General features: G+C 46.4%; 1 protein-coding gene across 1 annotated transcript in view; it reads left to right on the top strand.

The window, feature by feature from the left end:
• The window catches only part of LOC144669321 (uncharacterized), a 140,331-nt gene that overhangs the window by 75,744 nt on the left and 49,195 nt on the right, over positions 1 to 15,392 (top strand). The window contains exons 9-11 of the mRNA XM_078531681.1: positions 54 to 134; positions 4,214 to 4,291; positions 6,209 to 6,307. Of these exons, the coding sequence (XP_078387807.1) occupies positions 54 to 134; positions 4,214 to 4,291; positions 6,209 to 6,307 (258 nt within the window). The remainder of the gene's footprint in view (positions 1 to 53; positions 135 to 4,213; positions 4,292 to 6,208; positions 6,308 to 15,392) is intronic.

The raw sequence follows: 15,392 nt of genomic DNA, 5'->3' as shown, positions 1-15,392 counted from the left end.
ACCCCCCTCCCCCACTTTGTTTAACCACCCCCCTCCCCCACTTTTGTTTTTAGATGGGTACAAAGTATCACTCACAAAAAGATGAATTGAAGTTTTTTACTAAATGTCCTCGAGCTGCTTCAGAAACAAACAAGGTTTGTTTACTTGCGAATTTACGTGTGAACATTGAAGGTACCAGTGTCGTAAAACTGTTAGAGCTCAGCTAGAGGGTTAGGGCTGTCAGCTCTCACCCTGCTGGAAAATCATAGGGAGTGTTTGAAAAAAAAAATGTGTATGGACACTTTCATAGTCATGAAAGTATTGGAGATGGGCAGAAGAGGTTGTCTAACAAGGCAGAGTGATTGGAGGTGAGGTGACCATGTGATGAAACCTCCAGGAATACATCCGACCAGAGTTGGCAACCCTATGGCCTGAATTCTGCTAAAGGCAGAAGGGGCTCTGTGCCTCAGCAAATGTGGCGCTGGAGCCCCAATTCCTGAAGTCCCGTCCCTGAACCCAAAACCCACCATTTTTGACGGTGGTAAGGGAAATCGGAGCGGGTGGTACTTTTGCACATCCGTGGTTCACGGAGGTAGCCACACGTGTAACAGTGCAGCTGCCTTCAAACAGAAGCAACTTTCATCACTGGGATTTGCAAAACACAATTCGTGGGCTTTAGGCATTTGAGGAAAAGGTCGAAGGCTGCCAGAGTCATTTGGAGAGGCAAGGTACCCCTTTTAAAGAGGTGAGGTACCTCTTTGGGAGAGGTCAATTGCCTTTTGGGAGAGGTCAGGTACCCCTTTGGGATTGTTAAGAGTAGGCTTGAATGTGCGTAAAAAGTGGATAAGCTCTGTGAAACTGTCAAGTCATTTAAATCCCCAGGCCCTTTAATTTTTTGAAAAAATCCCTAGCCTGCAATTTAAAAAATCAGTTCTTGCTATTTCACTGTTTGTTGACATAACCCTGAGGATTATCATTATAGGAATAGTGCTACTTGACTGTTTCTACAACCTATCATTATAGTGGGGGGCGGGGCGGGGGGGTGGGGTTGCTGTAAGCTCCAAGTTTGTTTGATAGCTCCAAATGGTTATAAAGAGGTTAGCTGCATTTGATGTGGGGCTATGAATACAAATGTTTGTGTTCACAAGGGATTAAGTACTTGAAAGATATGTTTGTTTTTATAAGGGATTAAGTGCTTGAAGGGATTTAAATGTTATCACCGAGTGCTTATTTTAATATAGTGAAGTCTGCAATAGACACTTAGAACTTTATTTTATTCCATCTCACCATGGCTCCTGATACCTGCCCATGGTGGATACTAGGTGAGTTGACCTGGAGGGTATGAGGAGCCATGGGGATGAGTGGGGGGCTATGAATTGACATGGAGGTATGAGGGGCTATGTGGGGTAGTTGGGGGGTGCATAGGGTGGCATGGATTGGGCATGGGGAAACTGTGTGGGGTTGAGGTTATGTGGGGGGGGGCGAAGGGGGTGTGAGGGGTGAGGGCTGATTTTGGTTTTATTTTATTATAAATGAGGTGACGTCCCAGAGCACCAAGGCAGGATTTTTAACCAGCCCCCGTTGGCACCTGTCTACCTCCAAATTCTTCCTGGGGTCAGTGGGTCTCACTCCTGTTAGCACTGTTTGCAAAATTGGGAATTTTCCAGACTCGAGAATGAATACTTGGGCCTTTGTGTTACTGAGCTATATGGAGAAGGAAGGTTACAGACTTGATTATATAACATTACAGAGAATACGTGGCACAGAAACAGGCCTTGCAGCCTCACAGCCCATGCTGGTGTTTATGCTCCACTCAAGCCTCCTCCCACCTTTTGTCATCATAACCATCTATTCCCTCCTCCCTCATCTGCTTGTCTAGCTTCCCCTTAAATGCGTCTACACCACTCTCTTCAACCACACCCTGTGGTGGTGAGTTCCACATTCTCACCACTCTTTGGCTGAAGAAGTTTCTTCTGAATTCCCTATCAAATTTATGAGTGACCATCTAATATTGATGGCCTCTAGTTATGCTCTTCCCCACAAGAGGAAGCATTGCCCCTGTATCCACTCAATCAAAACCTTTCATAATTTTAAAGACCTCTATTAGATCACCCCTGAGCCATTTCTATTTAAGAGAGAAGAGACCCAGTGTGTCAATCCTCTCCTGATATGTCCACCCACGCATTTCTGACCTACTGAGCCAAGCTGGAGTGGCAGAGGGGGTGTCAAATTTAGTCTCAGTGCCCTAACGATATGAAGAGGAAAATCAGCCAGGCATGTCCCTTCTTGTTTGCCAACCAGTGAGCCGGGGTGGGATGTCCATGCATCTGGTGAGGACCAGCTCATTCGGCCTGTGATACTCAGCGTGGTTGGATTCTCTTCTGACTCCCACAGTCTCACACTTTAGGAAAAGCCACTCGGGCTGGCCACAGGTACAGTGGGCCAAATGGTCTTCTTCTGGGCTAGGACCCTAAGTGCCCCCCCCCCCCCCTCCCCCCCCCAACCAAAGCGCTTAATGAATATTGCCTTCAAGACAAGAGAGAGGGAAAGCCAGCGGAAACAGGAAAAGTGAAGGTTGTTTTCATAATATTTAACCGTAAAGCAAAGCTGTCATCAAGAAAACACTGGATGAGAAAATTCTTCAACCTGTTTTAACCAGAGAATGGTTAGAATGTTAGAATCGTTTGGATGTATCTAAGGGGAAGCTGGATAAATACACGGGGGAGAAAGGAATAGAAGAATAAGCTGATAGGGGTGGGTGAGGAAAGGTGGGAGGATGATTGCTTTTAACATACACACCAGCACAGGCTAGATGCATGACCTTTCCTCCTCTCCTGTAAACTCTGTGTAACTCTTATGTTTTATTCATTATGCCACCTAATGTAAAATTGATAAATTGTGTTCCTCCCTGAGAACCTGCCATTAAGGAATGAGTGTGTCGCTGTGGTGTGCGTGGTGGAGATTCTTTTGAGGCTGTGCTGGTGTGTGTGGTTAGAATATTGCACATGATACACTAGCATGAGCTGTGCTGTGTCTCAGGATCCCCAATGTTACACCAGCTGGGAACTTGGGAGATCTTCATGTTTTCAGTGCTATCACCCCTCAGTTTGATAAATAAGAAAAAAAAAAGCTTTGCATTTATACAGTGCCTTTCACAACCTTGGGACGTTCCAAAGTGCTTTACAGCCTACACAGTACTTTTGAAGTGTGGTCATTGTTGCAGGATAGGAAACGCAGGGGCCAATATTTCCACAGCAAGGTCCCACAAACAACTCTGGATGGAGGAAGCACAGACTCGAAATGTCAACTCTGTTTCTCCCTCCACAGATGCTGTCGGACCTGCTGAGTTTTTCCAGCATTTTCTGTTTTTGTCCCAGAAACGACAGTGGGTTAATGACCAGATATTCTGTGTTTTAGTGCAGTTAGTTAAATAGACGTGCTGGTTAGGTCGATTGGCGACGGTAAATTGTCCCCCTGTGTGTGTACGTGTGAGTGGACTGGCATCCTGTCCTGGGTGTACCCTGCCTAGTGCCCATTGTCTGTCGCGATCGGCTCCGACTCCTCGCGACCCTGAATTGGATGAAACGGTTCTGGGAAAGTGAGTGAGGGAAGTGAAGTGAGTTAAATATTGACCCGGACACCGGGAAGAACTCTCCTGCTCTCCATCAAAACAGCGCTGTGGGATCTTGTACTTACTTACCTATGAACATACCAATTAGGAGCAGGAGTAGGCCATGTGAGCCCTCAAGCCTGTTCTGCCATTCAATAAGATCATGGTTGATCTGATTGAAATCCCAACTCCACATTCCCACCTACCCCCAATAACCTTTCACCTCCTTGCTTATCAAGAATCTCTCTCTTCCACTTGAGAGGGCAGATTAGGCCTCGGTTCAGCATCTCATCCAAGCGTCACCCTGGTCACAGCCCCTGGACTCAGCATCTTTTGACTCAGAGGCAGGAGTGCTACCAACTGATTCCACAACAACCACAAAGAAGCCTCTTATAGAAGCACAAATTCAGTCCGTCTGACTACTAGTGGGAAACCAAGGTGAAAGGTCAAGTGCCACAGTGCACAAAAGTTGAAGAGAACTGGAGGGAAGCTGAAGCCTGCGCCATCATTGGGTTTTAATCGCCTGTAGATTGTAGGAAAAATGCAACATTAAGGGAGGTGAGGAGTTCCACGGTTTTCAGGTTGTGGGAATAGCTGTACAATGTTAATACTGTTTTTCTGCAGGCAAATGAAAGATACCTCTCCAGAGAAGAATCGAAGACCAACATGAGATACCTCCGCTCATCCCTTCAAAATGGCAAGGTCAGTAATTTCAGGTCACGGGTGGTAGGAAAGCCCCATTTCAACCAGCGGGAAGGTGGGCAAGAAAATAACCCACGGGCAGCCTTGAGATTCACAGGCTTTGTGGATGTCGAGGGACAGGCGAAGATTTAACTCACTCACTGGGCAAGATAGGATTCGTTTTTATATTGGGAGTGCAAAAAAAAAAATGCATAATGTGTTCTGTTTGAAAACTGAATGTTACCGGGAGTCTTTTTAATTCTTTTCCTTCTGCCAATTTTCCACCTCACCTCCCGAAGGCATTGATTCCAGAATGTTCCGCCACGGCCAAATCCCCCAGCACCTTGCCCAACTAAGGACTAGATGACAGAAAAAAGAACTTGCATTTATATATTTCCTTTTCACAACTCCAGGCCGCACAAATTGCTTTGCAGGTAATGAAGTGTAGCTACTGTTGTGATGTAGACAAACATGGCCGCTAATTTGTGCACAGCAAGCTCCCACAACAGCATCGAGACACACTAGCATTTGAAATATTATATATTGGCCGGGGAATAAATGTTGTCCGGGATATTGGGGGAAACTCTCTTTCGCTTCTTCAGATACTGGGATCATTGATAGCCACACTGTAGAAGACAGATCTCATTTCAACATCCCAAGGGACTTTGGTAATGCAGCATTCCCTCAGTACTGCACTGGAGTGTCAGCCTAGATTATATGCTCTAGACTCAGGGGTGTAGTTGGAAGCTATGACCGTCTGACCCAGGAGTGGGAGTGAAACCTGTGAGCCAAGCCTTTGTGAGGGTAGACAGAATATTCATTCATAGAGGGGGGCGGAGTATCTCAGATGAGCCCAACACTGTTCTCATCCAATGCCCACTGGGGCTGTTGGATGATGGATGGGAACACTGAATAACTTACCCTTATCGAACTCAGTGGTACTGAGCCCAACTGTGCCCGCCTCACCTCCCCACCCCGCCGCACTGCTACCTCAAGTCCAGAGAACGCTACACAAACTGAGGATCAAAGCCACTTGGGGCATCAGCGTGCTCTCACTGGCTACATCAACACAGCCACTGCTTTAATTAAAAAACAAAAAAAAAAATGTTGGAAAAGCTCAGCTCGCCTGGAAGCATCTGTGGAGCGAGAAACAGTGTTAATGTTTCGAGTCCATGTGACTTCCTCAGAGCTCCGAAACGTTAACCCTGTTTCTCTCTCCACAGACGCCTCCAGACCTGCTGAGTTTTTCCAGCACTTTTTGTTTTTATTTCAGATTTCCAGCATCTGCAGTATTTAGCTTTTATCTCAGCTGCAGCTTTAGATGCTCACAACAGGAAGACCCAAGCCCAATTTTTAAAAAAAATTATTCGTTCAAGTGATGTGGGCGTCACAGGCTAGGCCAGCATTTATTGCCCATCCCTAATTGCCCTTGGTCAGAGGGCATTTAAGAGCCAACCACATTGCTGTGGGTCTGGAGTCACTTGTAGGCCAGACCAGGTAAGGATGGCAGATTTCCTTCCCTAAAGGACGTGAGTGAACCAGATGGGTTTTAGCGACAATCGGCAATGGTTATATGGTCATCATCAGACTTATAATTGCTGATTATTTTTTAATTGGATTCAAATTTCACCATCAGCCATGGTGGGATTTAAACCTGGGTCCCCAGAGAATTACCCTGGGTCTCTGGAATACTAGCCCAATGGTAATACCACAATGCCACCACCTCCAATACATCAGTTAATAACAGTGTGAAGTGCTAGGGTTAGACTTTATTAAGGCAGAATATCTGTAAAATGACCTATTTTTGAACAGCTTCATGAACTCGTTCTCTCATTTCGAAGAGTTGTGAATCTGAATCCTTCATCTCTCTGCTCGTTTAGTGTGTTTAGTGATCTTGCAACAACAACGACTCACATTTATATAGCTCTTTTAATGTAGAAAATGTTCCAGGCCGCTTCTCAGGAGCAGAATTACACAAAAATCAACAGCAAGCCAAAGAAGATACTGGAAGAGCCAGCCGAAAGCTTGGTCAAAGAGGTGGGTTTCTTGGGGAAGGGCGGCGGGGGTGTTGGGGTTGGGTGGGTGGCGGGGGTTGGGGGAGCTCTGAAACGAGAAAGGATGTGCAGGGGTAGAGAGAGGTTTAGCATTCCAAAACTCAGGATCCAAACTGCTGAAGACACGGCTGCTGTTGGTGGGGTGAAGGAAGCTGGGCATGAACAGAAGGTAAAAGTTGGAGAAAGGTCTAAGCTTTTGGAGGGTTGGAAGGCTAGAGAAGCTAAGAGATAGATTGATGCAGGACAGATGGAGGCCATTCTGCCCATTGTGCCTGTGCTGGTTCTCTGAAAGAGCTGTTGAATTAGTTGCACTCCCCCTGCTCTTTCCCCGTAGCTCTGTAAATCTTCCCTTTTCATCCAACTCCCTTTTGAAAGTTACTATTGAATCTGATTCTAGCACCCTTTCTGGCAGTGAAATCAAGATCATAAGACAAAAATTTCCCTCATCTCCTCTTTAGTTCTTTTACCAATTACCTCTAATCGGTGTTCCCTCTGGTTACTGACCTTCCTGCCAGTAGAAACAGATTCTCCTTATTTATTCTATCAAAATTCTTCAAAATGTATTAAATCTCCCCCTTAACCTTCTCAGCTCGAAAGCCAACAATCCAAGTTTCTCTTTTCCCTCCAATAACGTGAAGTTCCTCATCCCTGGTATCGCTCTGCTCAAATCTCCGCTGCATTTCCGCCAAGGTCTTCACATCCTTCCCTGCAGCGTTGTGTTCAGAATCGGATATATAACGGCTAGATTTTCACCCAGATGGGATGATGCTTCAGAAACGGTGGGCAGGTGGTGATCCTGGGATCCCCGACCTCCTCGGGCTTTCCGATCTTTGGAAGTGCCTTTTAAGGATGCGGGCTGGCTCAGGTCATGGGCCCGCACCCTGCACTCCTAACCTGGCCGACTCCATAGCGGGGATAGGCACGTCCGAGCTCTCTGCAATTCTCATGGGCCAGGTTTTTAAAGAGTCGGGGTTCGCAGCCCTTCAGAGATGTCGTGAACTGTAGTCTACATGAAAGGTCCCCCTCATGCCTCCCGTGCCAAGGTACACCTCCCATCCACCCCCTAAGGCCCTTCATGCCCCCATGCCAAGGTATACCCCCACCCACCCTTTGGCCTCGCCTGGCCCCCCCATGCCAAGGTAAACCCCCAAGCAACCCCCAGGACTCCTTGTGCCCTCCATGCCAAGCTATGGCACTTTCATGCCCATTCACCCATTATACACTGTATAAAAGCAATGAACCCTGTAGTGACAGCAGGATGTGTAAAAAAAAAGCTTTATAAACAGTCATTCATCAATAACTTTCCATTTTCTAAAAAAACCTGTTTTACTACAGCTCAATAAAAGTGTCAATCATCCAGACTTTATAGTATCAATAGCTGAAACTGCAAGCACTTGAAACCTTTTCTTGTGTAAACAAACATTGTGAAATTGACAGCATAGATCTGAGAGCCAGATTTGTCATTCAAGCCATGTTTGCCCTGAGGCTCAGGCGTTTCAACAAGCTAATGGATTTCTGGGCCAAGCCTCATTGTGTTTCTTGGCTGGCTCCCCAGTCGTGGCCACTGCTGGAACTGCAAGTCCCTGAAGATGAAGTGCCATGGATCCTGGAGCTCAGGTAAGTCTGGGGATTTTGAACGGGTGCACATGGCAGACCCCAGCGCTAGTGGGGGGGTTTAGAGGCCAGGACAGGGGCACATGGAATAAAGGGATGCATATAATCTTTGGTGGGGGTGCCCCTGATGGACACAGCAGATCCCCAAAGGTAGTACCTCCCCCAGTTCTGCCCGCCAGCTGCCTGTATAGTGGAAACTTTCAGACTGCTCACCATTCCCCACGTACCCCAGTGAGAGGAAACATTGTGGCAGAGGCGGATGGAGGCCCTTAAGTGGCAATTAATTGTCCACTTAAGAGCCTCTGTAGGCCTAAGGGCGGCGGAGTGCTTGATGCCTTCCCAGCCTCCCGTAATAAGGGGCACAGATTGGAGGTGGATGGGAGAGCAGTGGGCTGGCTACTCGCTCTATTCTACGTCCCCCATCTTTAAATACATCCACGGTGGGGGTGGGAGGCGGGGTGTAAAATTCACCCCTTGCTGTTATTGTGTACGTATCGTTGATGGTTCAATGTGCTGAAAGCGAACAGAGTATTGACACTTTGACCACATTGACACTGTATAGGTTGCTGGTCAGACTGAACGTGGAGTTCTGTGACCAGCTTTAGTTCCCTCCATACAGTGCGTGATATAGTAGGCATGGAAAAACTCCTACAAACATGATCCCTGGTTTAAAGAACCTCAGCTGCTTTCAAGTAGGTGCAAGGACCTTGAGGTGTTAACTTTAGAATAGTGTCGAGGTGACCTGCCGGAGGGATAGATGGTTCCAATTTAGCAGATTGGGGTGCACTGCATAAGAGTAGGATTAGACTGGACACTGGGAGGCTCTTCTTCTCTTGGAGACTGGGTGAGCCTTTGGAATCTGGTGCTGGTCGGTGTGGTGGGTGGTGTGGTGGGTGGTGTGGTGGGTGGTGTGGTGGGTGGTGTGGTGGGTGGTGTGGTGGTCGGTGTGGTGGGTGGTGTGGTGGGTGGTGTGTGTCTTCAAGAGGGAGCTAGACCAATTCTTGCCCGGGCCAGAGGTGGCATCATCTGGAAGGTGAGTGTTTTGACAGATAACATTTAGTCCATTTGATCTCCTGGGCTGGTTGCGATCACCTGAGGGGATTCGAGAAGAATATTCTAGAGAATCTTTTTCCCTTATTGGCGTTAGGTTGATTCTGTTTTTCACTTCTTGTAGGAGATTATGTGACTGTGGAGATTTGGTGGGGGTGACGGGGGTTGGGAGTTGGTTGTAGTGGTGGGAGGAGGGAAGAATTATTCAGTCATGATGGTCTAGCCACCATGAGCGTGGGCAAGCTTTAGGGGCAGATTGGTCTATTCCGACCTGTTAACTCCATGGGCAGAATTTTGCCGTCGGTGAGCAGAGGGCGGGGCCTTCTCACCAACACATAAAATGACGCGGGATGATGTCGGGCAGAACCCCCAACGTTATCCCGGCCCATTTAAATTTTTAGGAAGGCGGGGGCACAGCAAAATCAGCTCCTGACTCCCCAAAGCCTGTCCACCATCTACAAGGCACAAGTCAGGAGTGTGATGGAATACTCCCCACTTGCCTGGGTGAGTGCAGCTCCAACAACACTGAATAAGCTGGACACCATCCAGGACAAAGCAGTCCGCTTGATTGGCACCACATCCGCAAACATTAACTCCCTCCACCAACGACGCACAGTAGCAGCAGTGTGTACCATTTACAAGATGCACTGCAGGAACTCACCAAGGCTCCTTAGACAGTACCTTCCAAACCCACGACCGCTACCATCTAGAAGGACAAGGGCAGCAGATAGATGGGAACACCACCACCTGGAAGTTCCCCTCCAAGTCACTCACCACCCTGACTTGGAAATATATCGCCGTTCCTTCACTGTCGCTGGGTCAAAATCCTGGAACTCCCTCCCTAACAGCACTGTGGGTGTACCTACACCACATGGACTGCAGCAGTTCAAGGAGGCAGCTCACCACCACCTTCTCAAGGGGCAATTGGGGATGGGCAATAAATGCTGGCCCAGCCAGCGAAGCCCACATCCCGGGAATGAATACTAACGTTTTGTGATTCATGTATAAACAGCGTATTCAATTCCTCCTCCTTATCATTTAAAACCGTTCTTGTGTTTGAATTACCTTCTCTGTCACCATGACCCGGGCAGCAACTTGTTCCTTGGTGAAGACAGCTGAAAAGTATTCAGTTAATATCTCAGCCATGCCCTCTGCCTCCATGCGTAAATCCTCTGGTTGGTCCCTGATCAGCCCTCCTCCTCCTTTTACCACCCTTTTATTATTTATATGCTTATAGAAGACTTTGAGATTTCCTTTTATGTTGTCTACCGGTCTCTTTTCATACTCCCTCTTTGCTTTTCTTATTTGTTTCTTTTCAACTCCCACCAGAATTTTCTGTATCAGGAATATCGGAGCAGGAGTAGGTATATCAGCCTGGCAATCTTGCTCCACATGGCCGATCATCCACTTCAGTGTCTTTTTCCCCACACTATCCCCACATCCCTTTATGTCACTGATAATTAGAAATCTGTCAATCTCTACTTTAAACATACTCAATGACTGAACTTCCACAGCCTCTGGGACAGAGAATTCCAAATATTCACAACCCTCTGAGTAAAAACATTTCTCCTTATCTCGGTCCTAAGTGGCTTCCCCTTATTTTGAAATGATGTCCCCTGGTTCTAGACTCCCCAACCAGAGGAAACATCTTACCTGCACCTGCCCTGCCTATCCCTTTAAGTATTTTGTCGATTTCAATAAGATCACCTCTCATTCTTCAAAACTCTAGAGAACACAGGCCCAGTTTCCCCAATCTCTCTTCATAGGACAGTCTCGCTATCCCGGGAACAAGTCTGGTGAACCTTTGTTGCACTCCTTCTATGGCAATAATATAGTTTCTGAGGTAAGGGGACCAAAACTGCACACACTACTCCAGATTCTATACAATTGAAGCAAGACTTTGTTACTCCTGTACTCAAATCCTTTTGAGATAAAGGCTAACATACCATTAACTTTCCTACTTGCTTGTTGCACCTGCATGATAGCTTTCAGTGACTGATGACACCAAGGTCTCTTTGTACATCTACACTTTCTAATCTCTTACCATTTAAGAAATACCTGCACATCTGTTGCTCCTACCAAAGTGGATAACCTCACATTTTTCCACTTTATATTCTATCTGCCATGTTCTTGCCCACTCACTAAGTCTGACCAAACCCCCTTGAAGCCGCTTTGCATCTTCCTCACAACACACATTCCCGCCTAGCTTTGTGTCATCCGCAAACTTGGAAATATTACATTTGGTCCCAACATCCAAATCATTGATATATATTGTGAACAGCTGGGGCCCGAGTACTGATCCTTGCAGTGCCCCACTAGTCATAGCTGCCAACACAAGAATGACCTGTTTATTCCTACTCCCTGTTTTCTGCTTGTTAGCCAATCCTTTATCCATGCCAGTATATTGCCTCGTACCCCATGTGCTTTTATTTTGCTAATCAACCTCTTGTCGGGGGGCTTTATCAAAAGCCTTCTGAAAATCCAAGTATACTACATCCACTGACTCCATTTATCAATTCTGTTAGGCACACCCTCAAAAACCTCCAGCAGGTTTGTCAGACATGATTTCCCGTTCATAAATCCATGCTGACTATGCCCAATCAGATCATTATTATTCAAGTGTCCATTTATCACATCCTTTACGATAGATTCTAGCATTTTCCCTACTATTGATGTAAGGCTAACAGGTCTGTAGTTCCCTGTTTTCTCTCTTCCTCCCTTCTTAAATTGTGGGGTGACATTTGCTACCTCCCAATCTGCAGAAACCATTCCTGAATCTATAAAATTCAGCCTGGCTCTTAACAATATTTCCTACCTTATATCTGTCTTAAGCACACTTTTCTTCTTTACCTTAATTTCTATCTCTTTCATCATCCAGGATTTGTTTGCCCTACATATCCCTTTCGAGGGAATATGCCTTGACTGTGCATGAACTATCTCTTCTTCAGCTACCATTTATCCTGCCAAACTTTGACTCCAATTTATTGGGCCCAGATCCATTCTTACCCCATTGAAGTTGTCTTTCCCTTAGTTAATTATTCTTACTCTGGAGTGTTCTTTATCCTTTTCCATAGTCAGCCTAAACCTTATACAATAATCGCTGAGCCCTAAATCTTCTCCTAACGACACTTGATTCACTTGGCCTACCTCATTTCCAAGAACCAGGCCTAGCAGTACCTCCTTTCTCGTTGACCTGGAGATGTACTGATGTAGAATATTCTCCTGATCACACTTGAGGAATTCTTGCCCCTCTCTGCCCTTTACACTGCCACTATCCCAGTCTATATTTGGATAATTAAAGTGCTCCATTATAAGTATCCTATTAACTTTGCATCTCTCTGTAATTTCCTTGCAAATCTGTTCCTCCAAATCCTTCTGGCCTACAGACTACACCAAGCAATGTAACTGCACTTTAGCTTTAGCCAAGTAGATTCTTTCCCTGACCCCTCTGGGACATCCTCTCTCTCCAGCACTGACTGCAATGCTCTCCTTATTCAGTACCACTGCCCCTCCTCCTTTTCTTCCTTTCCTATCTTCCTTGAACACCTCGTATTCGGGAACATTTAACACCCAGTTTTGCCCTTCCTTGAGCCAGGTCTCTGTTATCGCCACAACATCATGTTTCCACATGGCAATCTGCACCTGTAACTCCCCAATCTTATTTACCACACGCCGTGCATTGTCATACATGCACAGTAATCCTGATTTAGACTCTATTACTTTCTCCTTTACTTTGACCCCACCTATTCACTATTCCTTATTCTAGCGCTATCTGTCTCTCCCAGTATTCTGTGCATCTTTGTATTTGTCTCTGATATTATCTTCTGGTTCTCACACTCCTGCCAAGTTAGTTTATTCCCTCCCTAATGGTACCAGCAAAACACGCAGCCAGGAAATCAGTCCCAGCTCTATTTAGGTGCAACCCGTCCGGTCTGTACAGATCCCATCTCCTCCCGAACCAGTCCTGATGTCCCAAGAATCTAAAGCCCTCACTCCTGCACTGTCTTTCCAGCCACACGTTCAACTGCTTTATCCTACTATTTCTATACTCATTTGTCCGTGGTACTGGGAGTAATCTGGAGATTACTACTTTTGAGGTCCTGCTTGCTAATTCCCTACCTAGCTTCCTAAGTTCTGACTGTAGGACCACATCACTCCTCTTTCTGCCTATGTCGTTTGTACCAATGTGGACCACATCTGCTGGCTGTTCACCCTCCCCACCAGCCCCCCACCCCGGTGCTCTGCAGTTGCTCAGTGACATCCTTGAACCTGGCAGCAGGGAGGCAACACATTATCCTGGATTCGCATCTGCGACCACAGAAACTCCTAACTATTCCCCTAACTAACTAATCATCTATCACTATAGCTCTCCCGATCTTCTTTGTGCCTCTCTGTACAGCTGAGCCACTTGTGGTGCTATGGACTTGGCTCCGGCTGCACTACCCCGATGAATCATCACTCTCATCATTACTCAGACTGGAATAGTGGTGGGAGAGTGAGGTGTACCCAGAGGACTCCTGCATTACTTCCTGTTCTTATTTGACTGCCTGGTGATCACCCATTCCTTCTCTCCCTGCATACTGTTAAGCTGCGGGGTGACCATATCTATAAATGTGCTAGCCACGTCACTCTCAACCTCATGGTGCCCTGCAGTGATGCCAGCTGCTGCTCAAGTTCCCAAACAGGAGCTCAAGCTGCCGCAGCTGATGACATTTCCTACAAATGGTTATCCAGGACACAGGAAGTGTTCTGGAGTTCCCACATAGCACAGAATGTGCATTCTAGAGGTTGGAGCAGCCCTGCCATTTTCCTGCCGTTGCTACTGCTAACACACCTTACCAATAGTAATAAACATTACTGCTGAAAAATAAGCCTTACAACCATTAGTAAACCTCACTAATACTGATAAATCCTAATACTTAACACACCTTACTAATGGTAATAAACCTGACTTAAAAATAAAAGAGAAGACTCACCAGCTACTCACATGTTACTTATTATTAACTTAATATTTTTATTGTTTTAATCTGCCAGTTGTTTAGACTCAGTCCCTAGGCAGCAATACTGAGCAGCCAATCAACTCACGACTTCCCACGATCTTTGGTGCTCAATGCTGAACCCACCTGTGTAAAGAACTGTGTAAAAAATATTCTTAAAATATTTAACCAGGTTAATCAGACATGACTTACCCTTAATACAGCCGTGCTGCTCTCTCTGATCATTTCATATTATCCCTATTGACAGATTGTACTAACTGGTCTGCTATTGCTTTCCCACCCTTATTAAATAATAGACGACATTAGCAAATTTCCAATCTAAAGAGCGTTGAAGGATTATGACTAACGCATCTATTTCTTCCCAGGGGTGGAAACCATCAGCTCCTGGAGGCTTATTTATCCTAAGTCCCATTATTTTCTCTGTTACCTTTTTTTGCTGGTATTGAACCCAATAGATTTCTCCTGTTGATTGATGTATTTATAGAGCTGGGTTTAATGCAGCCTGTCGTGGTGAGAACCGGGGCGACTGGGTCCATTTAATGGTGGGTCCTGCATCAGTCTCTCGGCAGCGGGTAAACCTCCCCCAGTTATGTCGGAGGGTGAAGGGACTGATGTGGGTTTCCCAACCAGCGGCCGTGGGAGATCAATTAGTCTCATCAATAGGTCAGTTGACACCAATTCTCCCTGGACATATTGCAGTTTAGGGGTGGCTCTGGCATTATTTGGAGGCCTCACGGCCACACTCTGTGCCCAATTGAGGGAACTGCTATCAGGCTGGAGGTTGGGGGTGGAGGGGCCACTGAAAGTCAACCCCTGCCCTTGCCTCCAACCCCCATTGCCTCCCATGAAGACCCCACCCCATGACCCCCATCCCGCCTTCACTGGCGTGTGGCCTGGTGTGCCTCCATGATCCTGGGTCTTGGGTGGGCGCATTGCCACTAGCTGCCACTGCTTCCATTGGCATTGGCAGCTCTGGTGAGCTGCCGTCCTTTGATTGGCTGGCAGCTCTCACTGGGCATGACTTAAGTTGTCTGGGACCTCAATCATGGGGAAGTCCCAATGGCGGCTAATTAAATGCCTGAAGGGAACTTGATTCCGTTGGGCTATCCTCATGGAATTGACGGTTCTCCAACAACCCCAGCCATAGTTTCCCTTCTATCAGCTTCTTCTACTGTGAAAATGGATACCAAGCACTCGTTTAATAAACCTGCCATTTTCTTATTGTCTAGTAAAGTATCACCTTGTCCCATTTCTCTCAGACACTTTTGGCTCGATATGTTTATAAAGATGTTATCTGTTAGCCTTTATATTAGTTGTAAAATTTGTTTTCATATTACCTTTCTTCTGGTCTTAATCCTTTCTTTGTGTCTTTCTGTTGTTTCCCTATTTTTCCTCCAAAGATATGCT

Source organism: Cetorhinus maximus, chromosome 29 (assembly GCF_964194155.1).
Source record: "Cetorhinus maximus chromosome 29, sCetMax3.hap1.1, whole genome shotgun sequence".
NCBI classification, from domain to species: domain Eukaryota; kingdom Metazoa; phylum Chordata; class Chondrichthyes; order Lamniformes; family Cetorhinidae; genus Cetorhinus; species Cetorhinus maximus.
Note: the sequence above shows the minus strand (reverse complement) of the source record. Positions and strands in the feature narration are given on the sequence as shown.